The sequence below is a fragment of the Haemorhous mexicanus genome, chromosome 6, assembly GCF_027477595.1.
Source record: "Haemorhous mexicanus isolate bHaeMex1 chromosome 6, bHaeMex1.pri, whole genome shotgun sequence".
Classification (NCBI taxonomy): Eukaryota; Metazoa; Chordata; class Aves; order Passeriformes; family Fringillidae; genus Haemorhous; species Haemorhous mexicanus.
Window position 1 is genome coordinate 8,801,114 of NC_082346.1, and position 21,887 is coordinate 8,823,000.

Genomic DNA, 21,887 nt, shown 5'->3' on the forward strand with positions numbered 1-21,887 from the left:
ACAGTCCAACTGGAACTTTATTACTGTTTTATGCAAAGGATGGAAAATTATTTAAAAAATGAGATATCATGACAGGTCTGTGGGGTTTTGTTTGTTTGTATTTATTCATCTGGAAATTACTCTATATGCAAAATGGCAGAAGACTTGCACAACCTCCTTAGCATTGGAACCAAATATTCCTGTTTCCATGGCCCCTGCCTGAATTGATGCATTTGGATCCTTGGCACATTCCCTAGTGGGCTCTTGGAGTACACTCATATTTTCAAGGTGGATAACACAGGAATTATCTGTACATGCAAGTGTGCTCCACAAAAGCCTCAGTGTAGGGACATCCATTTATCTTCATGCCATCAGTCGATGTGACACTTCAGTCTCTCAAGGAGGAAATATCTCAGCACTCTTACATTGTGGGAATCAGGAGACCACACAGTTTGGAGGAGTTTTTATGGCTCCCCTGCAGTTATTCACCTTTAGATCAATCAGAATCTATTTGCCCTGAGGGGGAAACCCTGGGGGGATCTGTGTGTAAGGAGCTGTGAAGCCTCAATTTTCCACCTCTGGAGCTGTGATAGAAAACAGCTGCCCTGGGCGCTGAGTGACTTCTCTGGGTGGGTATTCACCTCCTCTCTCTAGCAGCAGTTAATAAGGGCACGTTCTCCTCCAGACAATTAAAAATGTCTCCCTGTAGGACAAGGTTTGTGGGCACATCATCCTAGGGTCAAGGTCCTCTCCTCCCTGCTGGGCACCTTACACCTGGATGGAGCTGCTCTGGCTTCCACTGAAGGTCAGAGTTCTCCCTGCCTTCAAAGGCACAAATGAGCCTGGCGTGTGGATGGTGATAAAGGGTAATGATCCTTGAAAATACACAGTCCTGGCTTTATTGATTGTGGAGTTAGATTAATGATTGCATGAGATTTCCATGAAAAAATGAGGTAAGCTTCATGCTATTAAAATGTAAATAAACTTGCTTCTACAAAAAGGCAGTAGTATGCCCTTTTCACATGCTAACATGCAGTAGACCTACTTTCTGCTATGATATCATGAAGTTATTATTCTGAAGAAGACAAGGAGTACTAGACTAGTCATAGCCCTTACATATACCTTCTGTGTGCATGCTGTTTCTGGTTTTAATGGAATTTCCACTTGTAGGTCAGTTCACTTTCTCAGTTTTTGAGGAAGGGATCATTTAAGATGTTCTCCATTGCATTGCTTTGGGGACTTCTCTTCTAAACAGTGTTGAGTCTTTCTTTCCATTTCTTCCTTCCCCCCACAATGTGCAAACACTTTGCAAGGAAGCACTCATATTCTGTAGCTACATAAGCCATTCCCACCTTTCACAAAATATAGGTGAAATTTGGAACGTGTGTTTATTGGTCCTTGCACAATGGACAACACAGGATGTGCAGTTGTGTAGGATGAGAATAATCAGATTCCCTGCCTTAAACCAAAAGATCACCCCACTTTCAGCGTGGGACACTGAGGAAAGAGGAGCTTGAAGGCGTGTGCCAAAATGCAACTTGTAAAGTAATTAGAGATTTGCCAGAGGGATGGAAGCAGAAAAAAGTAACTGCCGATTTGTAATCTTCCCTTTAAAGTTAACTCTGAGGCTTGCTCTGTGATTTAACTGATCCTTGCAGGAAGTTCCTATCATTCAGTGAAAGTTAATTAGTGTGAAGGCGGTGTGAGCAGGACACAGCTGTTGTTTAAAACGGCGGAGTTTAGCCCAAGAACTTTTGGTTCTTAGGCAACAAAGAGCCGCTTCCTTGTGAAAAACAGATGTGCTCTGACAGCTTCCCGGTGCTGCCCGTGCAGGGCGAGCCTCTGCCGTGCTGGAACATCCAGTGTAGAGGCAGAGACTCCAGAACAGCTCCGGATTTTGGATAACCCTTGGGCTATGGTGCCGCCTGAGCGCACCTGATTCCGAGCACCAACAGAAACCTTCCCGGCTCAGGTGCTCCCCGGCGTTCTGGCCTAGCAAAGCACACATCCTCAAAGGTGTAAATCCCAAAGCACACGTTGCTGAAGGTGTAAATCCCAAAGCACAGACCCTAAATCCCCAGGAGCCTGCTCTGCTCCGTGCCCTCCCGGTCCCCGCCGCCGGCGCCGCGCCTCGGAGCAGCCGCGCACGGACGGACCCCGCTGAACCCCGGGGCTGGGGTTGGTTTGTTTGGCTTTGGGGCTGGATTTGGGCTGGTGTTGGATTGTTTGGCTTTAGGCTGGATGAGTTCCGGAGCCCAGCTGTCTGGAGGAGGCTGCTGAGTGAGCAGCGTAGGCTGGGGCAGGGCGGCATCCCTCCCTCCCCTCGGATTTATTCGGGGTTAGAAACGACTGTAAACCGCAGCGGAGGCACTGCTCACTCCAGGCATTCAAAAACTATGAATCAGGCTTTGGAACTGCCTTCCTTTTTGATGCTTCTGTAGCGTTTCAGGTCTTCTCTGTTTTATAGGTAGGTGTTTAGAATTTGGAAAACTGTTTGTGACTTTGTGAGGAAAATGAAAACTGTTGAGTCAACTCACAGCTGGATTCTCTGCTTGCTTGCACACATATTTGAGTATTTCTGGTGTAATCTTTAACTCACAGTGATTCAGAGTCTTTAATTGCATATGATATGGAAAAATTTGTTGCATGTAAAAGGCCTTTATGGCAGTTTATTTCTAAGAATCACTGCTCAAGCAGCAGTAATGTGTTCATCTCTTTTGAGTTCAGCAGTGTGCTGTACTCAGTTATTGCAACTGAGATGCTGCCTGTGGGTTTTCATTTAGCCAGAGCTGCAGAAGTTTGCAAAACTGGACTAATCATGCTACTTATTGGGCAGAAAATGAATTAATGAACTGGAGCAATACTTTGTAAAATAAGCAGAAATTTTAATGGCATAATGCTGCTATCCCATTTTGGAATATAATATGTGAAATTTTCTTTCTCCCCCAGAATCACAACATTTAAGCTCGTCAATAAGGTTCCGTGGAATGAAAAATGTGTTGAAAATCTTGAGAGTTGGGGGACTTCCTATTGCGCCCACCACTACCCCAGACTTGTACAGGTGTTTGCAGGATTATAGGTCAAAGAAGTGGCACTTACACAAAAGTTTGAAAATTGAAATCAATCTCTCCAATCCTTTCTTTTTTCCACATATAGTCAGAAAAGTGAGGTATTTGTACAAGCACCATGAGTTTTAGACCCAAATACAGCTAAATAATGCTACATATTTTCAATTAGCCTATTTTATATTTTCCTGCTACTGAATTTCTAGATCGAAGAGCTCTCCCTATGTTCCAAATGAACTCTGGGGCATATTTTGATATCCATATCTTTTAAGGGCAATCTGTAATTTTTAGCAGTATGATTCAACCCTTTGCAGCCTATTTGCCTGAGAGTGAGTCTCTTGTGGATACTCTTCTATTGAGCAGCCTTGGAAGTTGTAATTTGTTCTGAAAACTGTGGGTGGTCTTCAGTTTTTATTGTGCCTGTCAGGGTTGGAGAGTGTGACAATAAAGTACCAGGAGTGACTTTGCAATTTATGCCTAAAGTAAAAGCTGCTTAAAACATTAAGAGTTCAATTTTCTGTCTCTTTTAGTTTAATTCTATAATAACTTTTTTTTTCCATTAAAATTTACCTTTAGGAAAGGAGTGCTATAAATTGTTGAAGAGAGTTTGGTAATTTCAAAAGCCCTGCCTCAAAATTCTGCCTCATTCTCTCTTTTTGATAGTGTTCAAAGGAGCCTCAGATGCTGACCCTGAGATTATCTCAGCTGGTTAGAGCCTGGTGCTAAAAATGTGGCTTCAAGCCCTGTAGGGGCCATTCACTTCAGACCTGAATTTGAAGATCCTTGTGGGTGCCTTCCAACCCAGAATATCCTGTAATTCTGTGAACTCAGGTGTTGCTTGCATGCTGCTGATAGTGAACAGGCAGATCACACAAAGCTGTCTTGCACTGGTGTCAGATCAGGGGTTTAATCCTGCTGCTGAGCATGGTGAAATCAGATTAGTCAGAGCCACATTCCCTGTGCTCTGCTGGTGGATCCAGTGGTGCCTTCCTGCAGCAGGTGTGTGAAGAAGGAGGGTGTTTGCTGCTGTGTGGGATTGGTTTGGCAATCAGAGCCAGCTGCACAACCTTTGGGGGTCAGCTTCAGCCAGGAGTTTAATTTTGTGTCCTGTTTTGCACTGAGGATGAAGCAGAGGAAGGATATTTTGAGATTCCCCCATTTCCAGAAGCTGGAGTGTTGTATTGAGTGTAGCTGAGCTGGAGCAGGTAATGTGGTCATCTGGCATTACAGGCAGAGAGACTTTCTGTGCACTAAAGTACTTTGTCTGTGCTCAGAATCGGACAAAAAATGAAATCAAATGTTTAGGGACCTCCTTTACATCTAACGCCCCCTCACCCCCCAAAACCAACCAACCAACCAACCAACCAACCAACCAAAAAACCCTCACAAAGAAAAAAACCCAAAGTAGAAAAACCCCTTGCACGTGTCCCCACCCTCAAACCACCACCAAAACAACCCTCCTGTAGATCTGAGCAGATTATCAATTTTGTTTTTAAAAAAAAGTGTGGGGAAAAGAGGAAAATAGCTGAGTTACTTCATGCCAGTGTTTCTCAGTTGATGTGGAAACTCAGACTGAACATTTTGTATTCTGTCTCACTTGGCTCCCTGTTGTCAGTGCTCTAACTTTGGATAATGCCAACGCAGAGCACACACCTTTCAAGCTGTGAAACGACATGCAGGTGGCAGATTTCACAGCTAATGGTTTGTTTTTGTTGTTTCTCTTCTCATCACACCCCAGTGACGCTGTCTGCTGCCACTCCCGCCTACTTCCGAGGCTTCACCTTAATCGCCCTTAAGGAAGGGAAAGAAGGAGACAAAGAAGAAGACCATGCAGGATCTTTCCAGGTGAGAGAACTTTCCCTGACCTACACCCCTGGAGTCTTCTTTACTGTTTGCTTGGCTCAAAGGGAGGTTATATGGGCACAGCAAAGTGCAGACTGTGTTTGTGGGTGTTGACATGAGGACACCATAGCATGTTTTATATTCCACACGTGTGGCATTTGTGGGGTCCCCTGTGGCAGGAAGGAAATGATGAATCTAACTCCATGTTCTTAGAAGGCTAATTTATTATGATATGATATGATATTATATTAAAGAATGCTATACTAAAACTATACTGAAGAATAGAGAAAGGATACAGACAGAAGGCTAAAAGATAATGAAAAACTCAAGACTCTCTCCTTAGAGTCCAACACAGTTGGATAGTGATTGGTCATTAGGTCAAAACAATTCACATGAAACCAGTGAAACAATCACCTGAACCTCTGTTTTGGATAATCAATCTCCAAGCACACTCCAAAGCAGCAAAACACAGGAGAAGCAAATCAGATAATTATTGTTTTCATTCTTCTCTGAGGCTTCTCAGCTTCCCAGGAGAAGAAATCCTGGCAAAGGGATTTTTCAGAAAATATGATAGTGACACCATGCGTTTTCAAGGAGTCAAGGCTCCTGTACCTGGACTGCAGCTTGCCTCCCCTCATTCCTACAGCTAAAAATGATCATCAGTTATTTGAACTAGAGCCTAGGACACCTGAACCTTTTAGCCAAAGTGACTATCAAAACTGGTCTATTCATATTTTGGCTTTTGTGTTTCTCTGCCTTGATATTTTTGTCCACTGAGGTGTAGAACATGACTCTGAGAAGTGTTTACCATGGCTGTAATGACTGTTTTATCATTCATAAATTAGATTCTGCTGTTTATGCTCAGTATTTCTTTACTTAATGAACACATTCAGTGGGATGAAATGTTTGTTATTAAAAGGATTAGAATCCAGAAGGATGATTCACAAACTGCTGTTTTCAGCTACTCCATGCAGGGAATTCTGGAAACTGAGAGTATATGTAATGTTTATGAAAGAGGGTAGAAATTATGTAAGTAGTTTTGATTCTCACATGAGGTATTGTTTGCTATTTGACTTTCCAGGCTTATAAATATTGTTGAATTGTATTGATTACAATTTACAGTATGAGTAATAATATTGATAGTAATTTTAATACTGATTTCCAGGTGAAGATTTCACTTGCCTTGGGTTTCAAGGTTTTCAAGGGAAATACTCAAGTTTCAATTTTGGTGATCTGCAAGGGGCCAGAAATGAACATATTTTCCTATATTTCTTCTATATTTTTGTATGGAGCAAATACGATGTGCAAACTCAAGAAGTAATTGCCCAGTTTTCTTGCTGAGCTTGCTTAGAGGCCTCTGTCTCTAAGGTTTTCCTACATTTTGTAAGAAAATCTAGAATAAGTGAGAACTTCTTTGAGGTTGGAATAACTCCATCTTCCATAAAATGAAACAAATTCCTATTTGGGAGAAATCTTTTTAATATGTACTTTTGATACGGTTGGATTTCTAAAGAATAAGCTGGTATTGAAGGATCAGCTACTGCTAAGAAGTAGGAGTAGTGATGTTTCATCTATTTTAAAAGAAGCTTGTCACCATTAATTTATTTGTTTCCATTGTTAGTATCTCTGTGGCAGTGGCTAATGGGAAAAATTTGACCTGAGTTTTGTCTTTATTTCTAATTCACAGTGAGAAACTCACTAAGCTTTGCTGAAGTACAGAGGCATTTTGAAATTAGCAGAGTGGGAAGCAAATGGAAATTCTATATAGATGAAAAAAAAATATCCCAGTGGATCTCAGTTAAGGGGAGATTGAACAATTAAGTGCATTGTATGGGTTGCAATCTGAACTCAGTGTTCTTATGAGCAGGTGGGAGTCTCAAAGGTTATCCATAACTAAATTTGAGTATCTGTGGTTGAAACAGTACTCACCATGCTCATTCCATGTTAGAACAACTCCCTGAAGTTTATTCAGATGCTGTCTGCCTGTTCTGCCTCTGTGGATACAGATGTAAGATTCTCATTTAAGAATTCAAAGAGTGCTTGCAGTGGTAAATACAGATGTCCCTTGTACCATGGCTGGGTGGTAGCAACCAGAAGAAAAAAGATGTTTGTTTCAAATGTTTGCACTGTGTTTTTATTAGAAAGTGAAGATGCCAAGGATGGCTGAACAGCTGTGCAGAGTAAGATAAAGCTGTGTGTACAGTAACGTGGATGCCACTTGCAGCTCTGTTTTCCCTGTGTTCAGATGGAGCATATGTCATTCAACAGCTCACGCAGTGCATCAGAACTCGGGGAAAATTCCTTAACAGTGGCATGAGACTGAATGCTGCTTTTGGACTACACCTCTGCCTCCATGAGGAGACACATCCACTGCTCAGAGCCTGGTCAAAAGAAAGCACTGCTTGAAGCAAGTGATTCATTGGTGTGGTATTCACATTCTCTGAACAGAGAGCGACTATTCTCTCTCTCAGGCTTTTTCCTGGAGAAGCAGAGAAGAGAATGATCAAAACAATTCTTATCTCATTAGCTGCTCCTGTGTTTGTGCACAAATGGAATGCATTGTGGGAGATTGTTTACCTGAAGGGATTTGGTAATTGGATTCTGGTGTGAATGTTTTGTTTTCTTGACCAATCTCTGTGAGCTGTGTCCTGAGGGTCGGTCAGGGGTCGGTCAGGAGACAGTCACGAGATTTTGTTCAGTTGAGTTCTTGTTCAGTTTCAGTTTAGATGTAGTGTAATATGGTGTAATATAGTACAGAATAATATAGTATATTAAAGTAATTAATTAGCCTTCTGATACAATGGAATCCTGCTCATCATTCTTCCCACCTGTCGGGCAAAATTACACCGATACAGTGGCATTAGAAAACCTCCTGGTATAACCAAAAAAGGGCATGAAGTGGGAGCTGACCAAATTAGACTTTCCTTCCATGAGGAAGGAAAGAGCCTGTCAAACACTTGATTTACATGCCTCAAACTGTGAATTACAGTAGGTTTTCTGGAGAAAACCTGACTGCACTCTGTGATGCCTCAGGACCAAGCCCCTGCTGTCAGACTTACCAGCAGAGCAGTGCCTTGAAGATCTGTAAAGGAGTACATAGTGGTAAAGAAGGGCTATCATGGAGTTTTTGACATGGATGTGGTACACCCAGGAGGGGAAAGCACTGTTCTCAGGGTCACAGTCCAGCTGGAGCAGGAAGAGTGCTGCAGCCCATTTGTGAGCTGCTGCTGTAACCTCCTCATGACTCATTTTCTCCTGTGTCACTCTGCAGGTCACCAGGTACAGTCAGTCTTCATTAATCATCAAACTGCAGGGTTGTGATCCTAAAAATAGCACAGCTGTTAAAATTCTTGGTTGGACAGGTATTTTTTTCTGTGCACTTTCTGGTTACCCCTATACTTGAGACCTTTACAGATGTTTGGTATGGACTCTATCATCCTAAATCTCATCTCCTCTGAGAAAAATGAGACTTTAAAATCTGATTTTACTGTTTGTTTACTCCATGCAGTCAAACTTCCTTGGTTTTTTTGTACTTGTAGTGCACACAAGACACAATCCAGCCTTAAAATGAATCACTTTGTCTCCCAGAAACACATGTTAAATAGCTAAATTAAATATAGCTAGGGAATTCAAGATGCCAAATTCAGCCATAGAAATCTGGGGACATAGAATAGGGCTCTTCCTTACGCCAGTAGTAATTGTACAGCTCAGTGAGGCCCTCTGAAAGCTTTGGGTATCTGTCCCATTGGCCTCTTTACACAAACCATTCCCAGCTCTTGTCATGCAGACTGCTGATCCTTCTCTTCTGTAATGATCAGCAACAGTCTGCAAATCGGTTGGAAGTCAAATTAAACCCCAGGGCAGCAATCACCACTGTCTGACTGCAGAAGAGTGCCTGTATAGGCCATTTGAATCAACATATGCATGCAATGTAATAGATTCGGTCTAATAAATAATGTAGAATATTAGAAATGTAGCGCTGAACCTCATCTCATCTATCTTCCTTGTTCTCTGAGGAAGGATAAATATTCCAAGGAAATTTTTGGTGGATGTTTTGTCAATCTGTTCTGAAGCGTTCAACAAGAAGAACAAATTCATCTCTCCAAGTTTAAACACTTATATATATTATATTTAATGGAAAATTTAAGGAGAACTTTGTAGATCTTTTACTAACATCCACACTGAGTCTTCACTAATAGTGATTAAATTGCTCTCTTATGAAATTGTCTTCCTGAATTAAGAATTTTATTGATTATGAGGAAGGTAGTCTGAAGTTTCCTTTATTACCCCTCCAATTCCAAACACACTCTACCTGTTCATTACTCAAGTATTCATATTTTCATTGTAGGCTATCTCCTTCCAGCTTTGCTTTTTCGGCATTCAAGTTGAGATTCCAGTCTCACGTTCCTCAGAATTGTACACAGGAGTCGATCTGGACTCTCAGAATAAAATCACAATATTTGGATACAATAATCCCTGGAGTGGCATAATTTTGGGGTCCATGGTGTGCAGGAAGGATTTTCTCAGTCTGTGTCTTTTTATTATATTTTTTTTAATGTAGAGCTTAATCTGATTTATCAAGGAAGTTATGAACTGCAATCCTGTCCTTCAAGATGCCTCCAAAAGAGGGTACTATTTGTGAACATACCTGATAATTAAACACAAAGAAAAATATAGTGAATATTTTAAAAATTAAAATATGAATTATAAATATTAATGAAATAGTATATATATAATATATGTATATATAATTAATATATGAAAATTATGTGCAAACATGATCTGTTTCTCTCATCCTCTGTGATAAGCTGAATCACCAAGACTCAAAACTAAGCACTTCCTTGTTCTACTTTGGCATAATCACTTGTTAGATTTGTATCTTATACCTGCATTTTGGTGATAGTTTAGTGTTAAATACCTTCAGCATAGTAGTTCTCCTGGAGGTGTCCTTTTGTCTACTTTTGGTTTAGAGTGAACGAGAAAAATTCTTAGTTTAGGTGCCTGAATTTAATGACCCACTTGTGAAACAGCAAGGTAAGAAAGTGAGCAGGCACAGCAGCAGCCAGAATGAAGGTTTCATTAAGATGTGGCATTTATAAAAGCTTCAGGAGGCTGTCCTGAAGAAGAAAACATATAAGGAAAATTGGAGTAGTCAGCTAAGTAAGGTGAGCAAGTGATGCTTTATCTTTGGTCCCTGCACCAATAGCCCAAACATGTCCTTTGTGTTTTGGTCACCGCATTCTTTTGATGCAGTTTAGTTGACTGATGTGCTCACCAAGGCATTTAGATGGAAAGGCATTTTTACAACCTCTTAGAAAAGCAGCTCCTCTAATGCTCTGTTGCAGCATTTTACCGGAATCTTACATCTTCTTGATACAGTGCATTTTGGAAGAAGCAGTCTTAAAAGGCTTTTAGCCATTTCAAATGATTTATTCTAGTATTTATAAGCAAAGGTTGTTTTATGGTTTTTAAAAGAATTAATGACTGCAGTTGTTTTTTAAGCCTTTAATAATAAAAATTCAGGTATACTTGGGTTATCTTGATATTCTTTTAGGGTTGTTATGTTTGGGTTTTTTATGCTTGTATCCCAATATAAACTCATCAGGCTACTTTGTAAATAGCTTATTCTGAGGTGCATGAATTGATGTAGTTTTCTTTAACAAGCGCCCAGAACTTCCAAGTATTTTGCTCGTGTTTGCATTTTCCATGTTCCCTGTCCCAGCATCCCATCACTGAGACAGAGTCTGTCATTTTACAGCTTAAAAGCATGTGGAGGTAATGATCCAAAGCTATAATTACAGGAGTATTTTAAATGGAATATGCCAAGTATAGGATTTGTAGACTAAGCAGGTAGACATGAACTCTGAGTCTGTAAAATTTAAATCTCTTGTTCTTTTGCATTTACAAGAGTATTCCCATATTTTCTTTCTGTAAGAATCGTTGCAAATATTATTCTAGGCATAAACCCCCTATATGTAATGATGGAAAACCAAACTCCAGGTCACCTTTCTAGTAGGGTGGAATTGTTGAACCTTGATGAACACTTTCACATATTTTTCTAGAACTCCAGATTCCATATCTTTAATATTCGGGGATTAAAAATGAGCTTAAAAATAAAAATCCCCAAAAAAGTATCTGCCACTGCCAGTTTTAGCACTGACTGGAAAATGTGAACACTTTGAGTGAGATTAAATATAAATATCTCTGGTACACTGGAAAAACCTTAACGTGAACCACTTATAGGCAAGATTTTTGTTTAAGAAATTGCCTCAGGTAAGGAGATAGTTATGCCTTGCTTTAGAGCAGTAAGAGGTAATGTAAGAGAGCTTGCAGAACGGAAGCAACTTTGATGGTCATTATTTGCCAGTGATGAGGCTGGAGAAAAACCAAACTGGATTCCAACTGTGCAGTTTTTTGCTTCCTTCCTTTACATTTTTATTCAAGTTTTAGTTTGTGCTATGAATGAGACAAATCTTTACATGGTAATGTTTTTCAGGTTTAGCATGGCCCAGCTCTGGTTTGTTACACCTTGGACCCTCCCCCAGCTGGTTGTGTACTGAGCTGCTGTGTCTTTTAGAATAAATTATTCAAACCATAGCATTTCACACCCAAAATCAGAAAACATAAGGAATTTCTGAATACTGTTTTGTTGTGTATTTTATTACAGTGGATCTTTGAACTACTAACACAGGTACAAAGAGGAAATAAATATTAAATTGCACTTGCAGTGTAACTTAGTTCACTGCTGAACAAAAAATGGGATTCAGTCTCTTAGACTGGGCTCACTCTTCTGACGTCAACTTGCTGTCAACTTGCTTATCCCAGCTTTGTTAGAGTGCCTTTTCTGAGGGTTTTCCTGCTACATCACTATCATCACTTTAAAAACCAACTTTTCTAGTTAATTTGTCTTTAGTTTATTTTCTGACATTTCTTTTTCTTCACCCTTTCCCTATCTTCCTGCTTTGCTGTGGAAAAAAAAATCTGACTTCTGGCCACATAATATTTAGTCCTCTTTCTTTAATCTAATCTAATTTTTCCTCTTTATTTTTTTTTAAATTTTTTTTTTTTGTCTGCTGGGGAAATGCTTTTACTTGGGAATGACTTCAAATGATGATTGTGTTACATAAATAAGAGCTTGTGTTTTTTGGAAAGGGTTATGCCTAAACAAATCTTTAATTTGTGATGATTCAAGTAATGTTTTGGAAAAATACCAGCCAAAACACAAATGAAAGAAACCCTCTAAAAACAGTAAAACCAAAACCAGGAAGCATGCTTTTTGAGATTGGTTATCTGAAACTCCAGGATCCTCTTCAGATCCAAAGCTTATCAGAGCTGGATTATCTCAAGTGTAACTTCTCCCCTTTTTTTGCACACTGCCAATGCAGCAGAGCCAGACTACGTCATGGTAAAATGTCCAAATTGCCTAATTAAATCCCCTGTTCAAGAAAAATATCTGTTAGTTTATTCTGTTCTTTGGATTAGCATTAAACTGCAAGACTTCCTGGTCCTAAGAGGCTTCTAAAGAGACTTATGAAATAATTGTTTCCTAGAATTTTGCACTGACACTTAACAAATCAATTCTCAAGAGAGGAAATTACACTGGAAGCACTGTTGCCTTCTGCCTTGGAGATCCCAATCTGCTCCTCAGACACATCAGTGTTCAGAATCCCATTCTGGGCCTCTGGGGGTTTGGGATTATTTGATGCCCAAATAATCCCAAACCCTCAGAGGCCCAGAATGGGATTCTGAATGGGAGGCCCAGAATGGGATTGAAGAGGGTTCTCTGTTCAGGTCTTGCTTCCAGTCTAGAGGCCAGTTTTGCATTTGCAATTGTCTCACCCTGAGACAAAGTCTGGATCCTTCCAACTCTGTTGTGTCAATCAGTAAGAGCTGTCTGTTCTTCCCCGGGCAGTGTTAAAGTGGACATATCTGTCTCAGTGACTCTAAGGGGATTTACTTCAAATATCCATTTATTTCCAGCCCAGTTAAACTGCATAACTCATTGTTATTCACCTCTCAGATAATCTTTCTTCAGATGGTGGCATCTGGGCCATGTGAAATTTTAGTAAAGACATTTAACCCCTCTGGCAACAGTCAGATGCTTTACAAGTGCCATATGGCAGCTGTCATGAGTTATAACTCCATATGTATGTAGGCTCCAGGTTCATTGGAACATCTATTCAGCAGCTCTTCCTTAATTTATAATGTTGCCATTATGTTTCCCTCCTAGATTTCCCTTTTTGTCACCCATAATTCACTGGTTTCATCCAAGGCAGCCAGCCATCAATTCCTCTGGTTTATTTCTCTGCTCAGAGACATCAGCACACTTATCTCTCAGCTCCTATCCCCTCCTGAAATGCCACAAGAACTACTTCTGATGTAGTCTGCCTTTCTGCTGAGACCTTCAGCATGTCACTTCCAATCAATGGGACCTCAGAGCAAGTGTTTGTTCTTTGCACTTCCACTTTGCATCAGGTTAGAGAGCATTTATCAGGCATTCCCTGCTGACGGGGCTGTCTGAGCTATCACTGCCTGTAATCCTCACCCTGATAGTATGGATCTGGACATATGTGCTACCCCCAGAATGGGGGTAAAGCTTTAAAAGGAAGGGTTATTCTGGGAGAATGGGTTCATTCCTCCACTTCTCTCCAAGCAAGCACTGTCAGCTTCCAGCCTGCAATGACAGGCTATGGACATGTGGAATTCTGCCTGTGCCTGAGAGTCTTTTCTCATGATGTGTTTTCTTTTCCCATCCTGTGAATTGGGACAGTGGAGATAGAGGGGAGGAGGGTGAATGAAAGCGATGATAAAGGCTGAGGCTCAGCTTGACAGTTTCTCCAGGTTATATAGACTATAAGAAAATCCTGTTGTCAGTCCTCTGGACTTCTGAAGGTACACAGATGCCAGTAGAAAGTCTCCCAATTAAATTAAAATTGTGGTCCTTCTTTTATTCTTTTTTTTTTTGTTTGTGTGGTTTGTTTTGGTTTGTTTTTTTTCTTTTTTTTCCCTCTCCTCTGTGTTGAGGGGTTTTGGTGACTTATAAGCAGAATGACTGTTTTAAATTCAGGAGTTCACTTACCTGACTCATTTAGGAATGGCTGCTGTAGGAAAATCCATCCTCCAGGCTTCATGGTCGGTTCTCACTGCAGCTCACTGCTGAATTAATTGCTGCTAGACTAAAAGTACTGGTCACTATGGCTGTTGTCTTGAGAACTGCTTCCCGAATTCAGAAGGCGCTTTTGCATTATTCAAGTGACAATATTTTTAGCTGCCGTTATTCTAGACTGCACATGCAGCCTGCTCAGACCTAGTTGTGGACTGCCCTGAGAGTCTTCCTTCTCAACTCTTCCCTTTCTAATGATGGTAGTGACCCTCTCAGTGTTTGCTAAGGATATTGTTTCAGCCTCCACTGCTACCCTGAGCAGTTGTAATTGATTCTTGTCTTTGCTATGATGGCTCTCTCTCATGACCTAACAACCTAGGCTCGTTACTCATCTGATCACTGAGTATTTATTTATCCTGCCTCAGAATGATGTAAGACCTGCCCAGGAAACAGGCATATCCTTGGATTCTGGCACATTCAACATGTTTGCCTTTTGGTTGTTTATCTTCACATACCTACAGAGATGGTTTTGGTCATCTCACTTTCTGCAGGAATCAATGGAAATCTCTAATGGTGTCCTCAGCATGATGTACAGGGGCTCACACAACTGAGAAATATGTCCTCTCATCCTAATCTCATCAGATGTTTTGCTCCAGTGCTAGTCTTTTTACTCAAGAGACTTTGCAGACATGTTTCTCATCAGGATGGTTTGTTTTTCTTTGATCTGTTTTCTCACAAAACTGTGCAGTAAAGCTTGGATGTAGCTTTAAGAAGTTTTTTTCCCCTGACCAGGTTGAGGCTATTTGGAGTCCCAGACCAAAAAATCCACATAATGCTGCTTTTTCTTTCACACTTTTGCAGAGCTTGTCTCATCTAGCACAATGCTGGACCACTTCAAAGTGGAGGGATCTTGCTCATCTCTGTGAAGTCTGGGACTGTAGGAATAACTGTAGCTGAAAATGCTTACACAAAAGGTTTTCTTTGGACTTACAGACCAAATTCAGTCACCAGAATTTCTCCTGGTCTGTTATCCCCCATCCTGATTTCCTTCAATCTTTGCTGCCCACCTCAACCAACCTCTGCTTAATTATCACCTGAATGAGGTACCCTTCCCTTAGAGCAAAGAGTTGAGGAAGCATTTGGACAATGCTGTTGGGCACATGGTGGTACTCTTAGAGATGGTCTTGTGCAGGGCCAGGGGCTGGACTCAATGATCCTTGTGGATCCCTTCCATGTCAGCACATTCTGTGATTCTGTGGCCTTTCCTCTGATCACTGATCCCAGTCTATTCCCTTCTGAGAGAGTTTCCTGGCTATAGCCTTTGCTGCTCTGAGACCCATGCTTTCATGGATGCTTTCTCACCTGGGAAGATGAGAATTTTGCTCTGACAGCTTTGCTGCCTGTGCAGGACCGACATCTTAATCAGCTGATGAAGCCAGGAGATCTGGCTTTCACTCCAAGCAGGAGATAAAAGTTGTCTCTGCCTTCCTTCTTTGTTCCTTTTGCTCTGACCTCCCTCAACACGGGGCTTGCCTTCTAAACTGGTTGAGCCAGGTGCTTTCCTCAATCTCTCATTTTTGTGGCCCTAGCAGGGAATCAGCCATGAGCAGAAATGGCCTCAGCACAGACCCTTCTGAGCCAGCCTCTTGCTCAAGCCGTGGTCTGGATGTTCCCATTCCATCAGAACTGACTTACCGGAGCTTGACTTACTAATCAAGCTCTAAATATTCAAGGATTTGTTTAGAAATAATGCACCACTGTTGAGTTTGTGAGGGTCCCCAGGATGAGGTGAAGAGATGAGTCTGACTCCATGTTCTCAGAAGGCTGATTTGATATGATTATATATTATATTACATTACATATTACATTACATATTACATTACATATTACATTACATATTACATTACATATTACATTACATTACAATTATGCTATATTATGCATATTATATTGCATTATGTTATGTGTTGTGTTATGCTATGCTATGCTAAAACTATACTAAAGAAAGAGAAAGGATACAGAGAGAAGGCTTAACAAGAATGGTAATGAAAGCTCGTGACTGACTCCTCAGGGTCCAACACAGCTGATGGCGATTGGTCATTAGGTCAAAACAATTCACATGAAACCAGTGAAACAATCACCTGAACCTCTGTTTTGGATAATCAATCTCCAGCCACATTCCAAAGCAGCAAAACAGGGAGAAGCAAATGAGATAATATTGTTTTTCTCTGAGGCTTCTCATCTTCCCAGGAGAAGAAATCCTGGCAAAGGGATTTTTCAGAAAATATGACAGTGACATACCACTTGCCACTATAGTTATGTAGTTCTGCTTTCTGAAATGATTCTTGATTCCTACTCCAAGTAGTTGTGCCTTTGGAAGAACCTGTTTTTGGGAGTTACCCAAAGTGGAAATCTACATATGAACAGTCATTGAAAGGGGACAAGAAAACTTTCTTGTGAATAATTGTGTTCCTCAGAAGAGGGTTGTATTTTTTTTTTTACTTATTTATCTCAAACCATCCACCTTCTTCTCTGTTTTGTCTCCTTTTTCACTTGTGAGAAAAACTGAAAGTCATGTTTTCAGTTTCACTTTTCTTATGGTTGCATAAAAGGCAGTATGTGAAATGTACGTAACATGTTCTGCAAAACCAGAATTTTCTGGATTAGGTACTTTTGGTTTCAATGGCTATAGGCAAATGACTACTTAATGAATACTGATATAGGCAAGATATTTACACAAGCCATAATTATTGGGAATCTGTTGAATTTTTGGCACATAAAATAATTATTTTACCAAACAAATTCTCAAGCAATATTTGCCAGAAGATACTTTGTATTTTTTTATGCATAGTTACTTTTGATTCTTAAAACACCATTGAAATTAATTTTGGGACAAGAATAAATCAAGAATAATGAAGAAATTCCCGATCCAGTTGCACAAAAGCTGATGTTTGGCTCTTGAGAATGCTTTTCAGAGTAGTCAGTAATTAGGAAGTTCCCTGCTGGTGTAGAGCTACCATTTTGTTCTCTATTCCCTGCATTGTTGCTGCGGGTAGGGTTATTATGCAACCCCTCCTAAGCTCATCCTACCAGAATGCTCACTAATTTGTAGGCTGTAGGTATAAACTGAAAAGCCTTTATCCTGCTTCTGTTTACTTCATAGATTGAACTGGGCTCCAATTATTCTCATCTATTGAATGAATTGAGGCACTATTGCTGCTCTTGCCTCTTTTATTTCTCTTTATGGGTGGGCACAGTTCATTTTAACATTTAAAAGAATGAGTATGGAAGAGGAAGCTTTGGTACTTAGTGTTCTATAACTGTAATGATTGTATATCTTGATACAGTCAGTGGTATCATAGAGGTTCCTTAGGGCATTACCAGAGTTTATTCATTATTTGTCAGGCACACATCAGGGTTTTGTTCTCCTACAACCCATTTACTATTTTTTTTTTTTTTTTCCTTTATTCCTCCTAATTTCAGCTGGATTAGTAAATTTGACTCTGCTTGTATGGGAGACCTAATTATACCTGCTATTGCTCTCTTTAGCCTATTTGTCACAAACTTACTTTAGCTAACAGACTGCTTTTAAATAGGAAGAAGACATTTTAGAGGAGAGAGGGGACATAAAGTAGCAAACAAATAATGAAAATGGAAAAATACTTTTCATTACGATCTCTCTTGAGCAATAGGTACTTTCCTAGGAAAATGAACCCCCTATTTTATACCATTTCATGAGGAATGCCTTCTGGAAGCTTCAGGGAGGTATTTTAAATGGTAGCTAAGGCAGCAGTTTGCCTCTTATTGCTGTTCTTTTTGGTCTGGCTTCTCTTCACATGGTACTGTGGGAATCCCAAATGGAGGAGTTAATGAAAAACCTCCAGTCAGTAAATCACCCCCCCTCACTAATTGTTCCTGTTTAGCAAATCTGCCCACACATTGTGATAAATCCCAGATTAAGATAATAATAAATATTTTCTGTATTAGCTGCAGTGGGGTTTTTGACTGTGCAAAGTTTCTTGGCTTCCTTTAGAATCTTTCAGTAACCCAGTTTTGTTGTCCATAAAGATTGTACAAAGTGCTTCTATGAATTAGAATCGGGTTATGATATAGACATTGGCCTTATATAATGGCCTTAGCTTCAATACCATGCGTCCAAACAATCATTTCTTAGACATTGTGTGAGATTTCCCCAAAAGATGAAAAAGACCCATATGGTAGCTTCTCAAAACTCTCTATTTTTTCCCCTTTATTTCATCTGATGTTCCACTGATTACATTACTTGCAAAATGAATTAAACCCACGTTCTGAACCGCCAGCTTTGGGTGTGGTGCAGATGTTATTCCACTGGCAGCTTTTGCAGGAAGAACATTGTGTACATGGCAGTATGTTCTAAGGCTTCTGAACCCATTTGCCCTCTCTCTGCTGACTAGGAGAGAGATTTGGGATTTCCTCTTGGGAGGAGCAAACCTTGTAAAACCTGTGGAAGAGCTGGTCCTGGAGTTTCACCATTTCTGGTCATGTTTTTACATCTATACACATCATGTCCTCTAAAAACTTGGCCTGAGCCTAATAAGCTAAACTTAGATAAATATGGAAAGGGGTACTGCAGGATTAAAAACATGATGAACATATAAAGGCAAGATAAAATGCTAAGCTCATTAAGATACTTGAGAAATTCTCTTGAATTTTGAGAAATCCTAGCTAAATGTTTTCCCAGTTAAATTTACTTAGTCTTGTCCTAATTATTCTCCCTTGTCAGTGCTCCACATTTGCACATTTATGGATAAAATACAGCTCTCAAATATTATTTTATATTATCTTTCTGATTAAGATTCCAAAGTTTTTTATGTGAACTAACTTCCATAAATATTTTTTTTCCTGGAATGTGAATTTATGATATGCATTTTGCCGTAGATTAAGCATTGAAAGAACTTGCTCAAGATTACGTATCACTCTTGAGGCATGACTAAACTTCAGGGGTTCTGCTCTTCACATGCAGTGTTCACCTCCCAAGTCAGGAATGTTTCAATAATCATCCATTTCCTTGCATATAAATACTGTCCATGCATTAAATAACAAATGCTTGTTAAATGTGTGACCTTCCAATCATGAATGTGAAATATAATATAGAGATTTTAAAATAGGGGAGCACAGTCTAATTTTATATATTTGGTAGGAACCATAAAAACAATTCCAGTAATAATAGCTGTTGTCCTGGTAGGTATCAAAAAGATAAGCAAATATTTCCTGCTACAGGATTAAAGTGATGAAACCCCTCCAAATACTCTCTTAGCACTCTTAGCAGGCTTAGTCACTTAAACAAATAAATGTGTTTGGATTCATACTATGTTTTAGTTCTTCCCGTTGCTTGGTACAGAATCAGAAACAGCAACATTTACATGTATTTTGGATCACTAAACTGAATGGTGTAATACATGCTGTGCTCTGTATAACATGGAAGTATTGTTTTTTGGGGTTTTTTTAAAGTGAAAACAAGAAATAATAAGAATCTCATCTATTAAATATGATTCCTCACCTTTAATTTTAATACTTCTCTGTTTCATATTCTAGAGATTAGCTGTCATTTATCAAGAGTTGATATCTCCTGCAAATTAATTTTTCTTTTAGATGTGGTTGAGTTTCTGACCATCACAGGAGCTGGTTTTCCCTTTCTGAACCAGATTTTGTTTTTATTCTTTTTGCTGAAGTTGTTTTACAGTTGCATTCCTTATAGAATTATTGTCTCAAGTACGTGTGCAAAGTGTGTATGATTAGCCTCCAAAAGATGGAAAAACACAGAAAAAGAACAGATCCAGGGTGCTGATTTTGAGCTTTATACAGCCTTTTATTGAAATTTATTGCGAATAATTCAGAATATTATTGAAACTATCAAATGCTTCTGAACAAACAACGTGTGATTGATCATCCCTAACACATGAGACACATTTCCTGTATCACCAAAATTCAGCTTTAGGAGTGAGAGATGGCTTGAGACTCCTCATGAATTAGAGCTGACCTGCAGGGCAATATTCAGTTTCTGCCATGAAAATATGAGTTATTTCTCACTCCTCCATGCTCACGTGCAGAAGATGCTTAGATAGATGGGTTAGACTGTTTCTGCCCCTCATTTTATCTGAAATTCTCAGATAAAAAATTTCACAGTTGCACACTTCAGATCCTCACATGGGAGTCAAGAAGAAAGGGTCAGCTGTTTATATTCCTACACACCAACACTTATCTTTGAGAAGGTGGTTTTGTCTGGGCTCATATTTGGTGCTACACTGTGCAAGTGTTTTGGAGAGAAGCATGATGAGAAAATAAAGTCATCTGGCTGAAAGAAGCTTTGTTCCAGGTTGGAAAAACTACCTGTAGCAGATCAAGTGCTGGAAAAAAAGGCAAGGAACTGCAAAGATGCAATTTGTAATGCATGTAAAAAATGAGAGCAGAAATTCATTGAATGCCTATGTAGGTTGGAAGGGACCTTGAAAGAGCATCTGATCCAGCCATTCATTTTTTTTACGCTTGTCCAGCCACTTCTTGAAAACTTTGAGAGATGGAGATTCTACCACATTCTTGTGGAGGCTGTTCAACTGATTGATTATTATCACTGTGATTTTTTTTTTTTAATAGAATCATAGAAAATGTTGAGTTGCAAGGGACCCCCCAAAAGAAAATTTATTTACCACCCTCTTGTTCTGTAATTGCATAGATAGAATTTCTACTCATCCTAATGAAATTTCAAAGAGAACAACTTTATAATCTGGAAAAAACATAATGATCAGAATTAAATCCCTTTGAGATTGAAGTGGTGAAATCTGTGTTTTTTTCTAAATTTTTTGGTTTTGTTGTTGCCGTATGTATGGTAAGATGAGGGTACAATTTTTTAATTGGGAAGTCTACCCACAGCCACAAAATTGACACCTATAAAGAAAAATGTTATTTTGAAACAAAATGTGCCAAAGCAGCAGCAGCTAAAAACTCAGTCTAATGCTTTTATATAAGGTTCCTCTGAAGCTTCAGTAATTAGCTGCCCCCTATGCTGCCTGTCTTGGAAATCCATTTAGAACATGTAAAAAATGTCAGAAGCAGATTTAACAAAATCACTGCCTTTTATTATTTGGTTTTAAAAAATTGTTTTATGCCAAGGTCTTGACAAAATTCATGGCCCATGTGCAATATAGAAATACCAGTAAGTGAACATTCAGTGTGTGGCCCTGAGCTTAGCTCAGTTATTACAGTGTTGATCTGTGTAGAAGTAGAATTTGAGACACTGCCATTTCATTTTACAGCTCTATTTTTAGAATAGTTCAATTTGCAGAGACATTAAAAATTTTATTAGAAACCTTTACCAAATTTCTTTGTTATTCTACTTTTTTTTTCAGATTCCCTTTTTGCATGATTATTTCCTCCAGAAATGGGGAAAATAATATATAATGGGGAAATACATTGCTGTATTCAAGACAATAGAAAACCTCTTCGGAAAAAAACAAAGCCCCAAAATCAAACAAAACCACTGACACACAGCCTCACACACAGACTCATGCAACCACTGAAGGTTTTAGTTACTTTTCTATTGCTCGTCACTGTTAGGTTCCCATAATGAACACTTAGTGCAAGACACTGATCCAAAAAGTGTCTAAACCATGTTTTAGTTTTTAGTCTCAGCGCTTAACTGACTTGGACTTCAGTCAGCATTTGAGGAGATCTTACCAAACTCTTGAAAAAGATCTGTTCTGCCCACAAGAGTCTCCTTTTTGCCAGACTATGGCTTTAATGTTGTCTGAATGCAATGTGTCTTTCTGAATCAGAATCCTCTCATTCTGGAAGGGAGAAAGCAGAACTTTTTGATTTCTTGGAAATTCATGGCCTGAAGGTTTAATTTGCTGGAAGGGTGC

The 21,887-nt window shown here is 39.5% G+C and overlaps 1 protein-coding gene across 1 annotated transcript in view; it reads left to right on the forward strand.

Annotated features, from left to right (window-relative positions):
* SPON1 (spondin 1) overlaps positions 1–21,887 on the forward strand; it is a 188,422-nt gene that overhangs the window by 2,101 nt on the left and 164,434 nt on the right. The window contains exon 2 of the mRNA XM_059848395.1: positions 4,783–4,889. Within this exon, the coding sequence (XP_059704378.1) occupies positions 4,783–4,889 (107 nt within the window). The remainder of the gene's footprint in view (positions 1–4,782; positions 4,890–21,887) is intronic.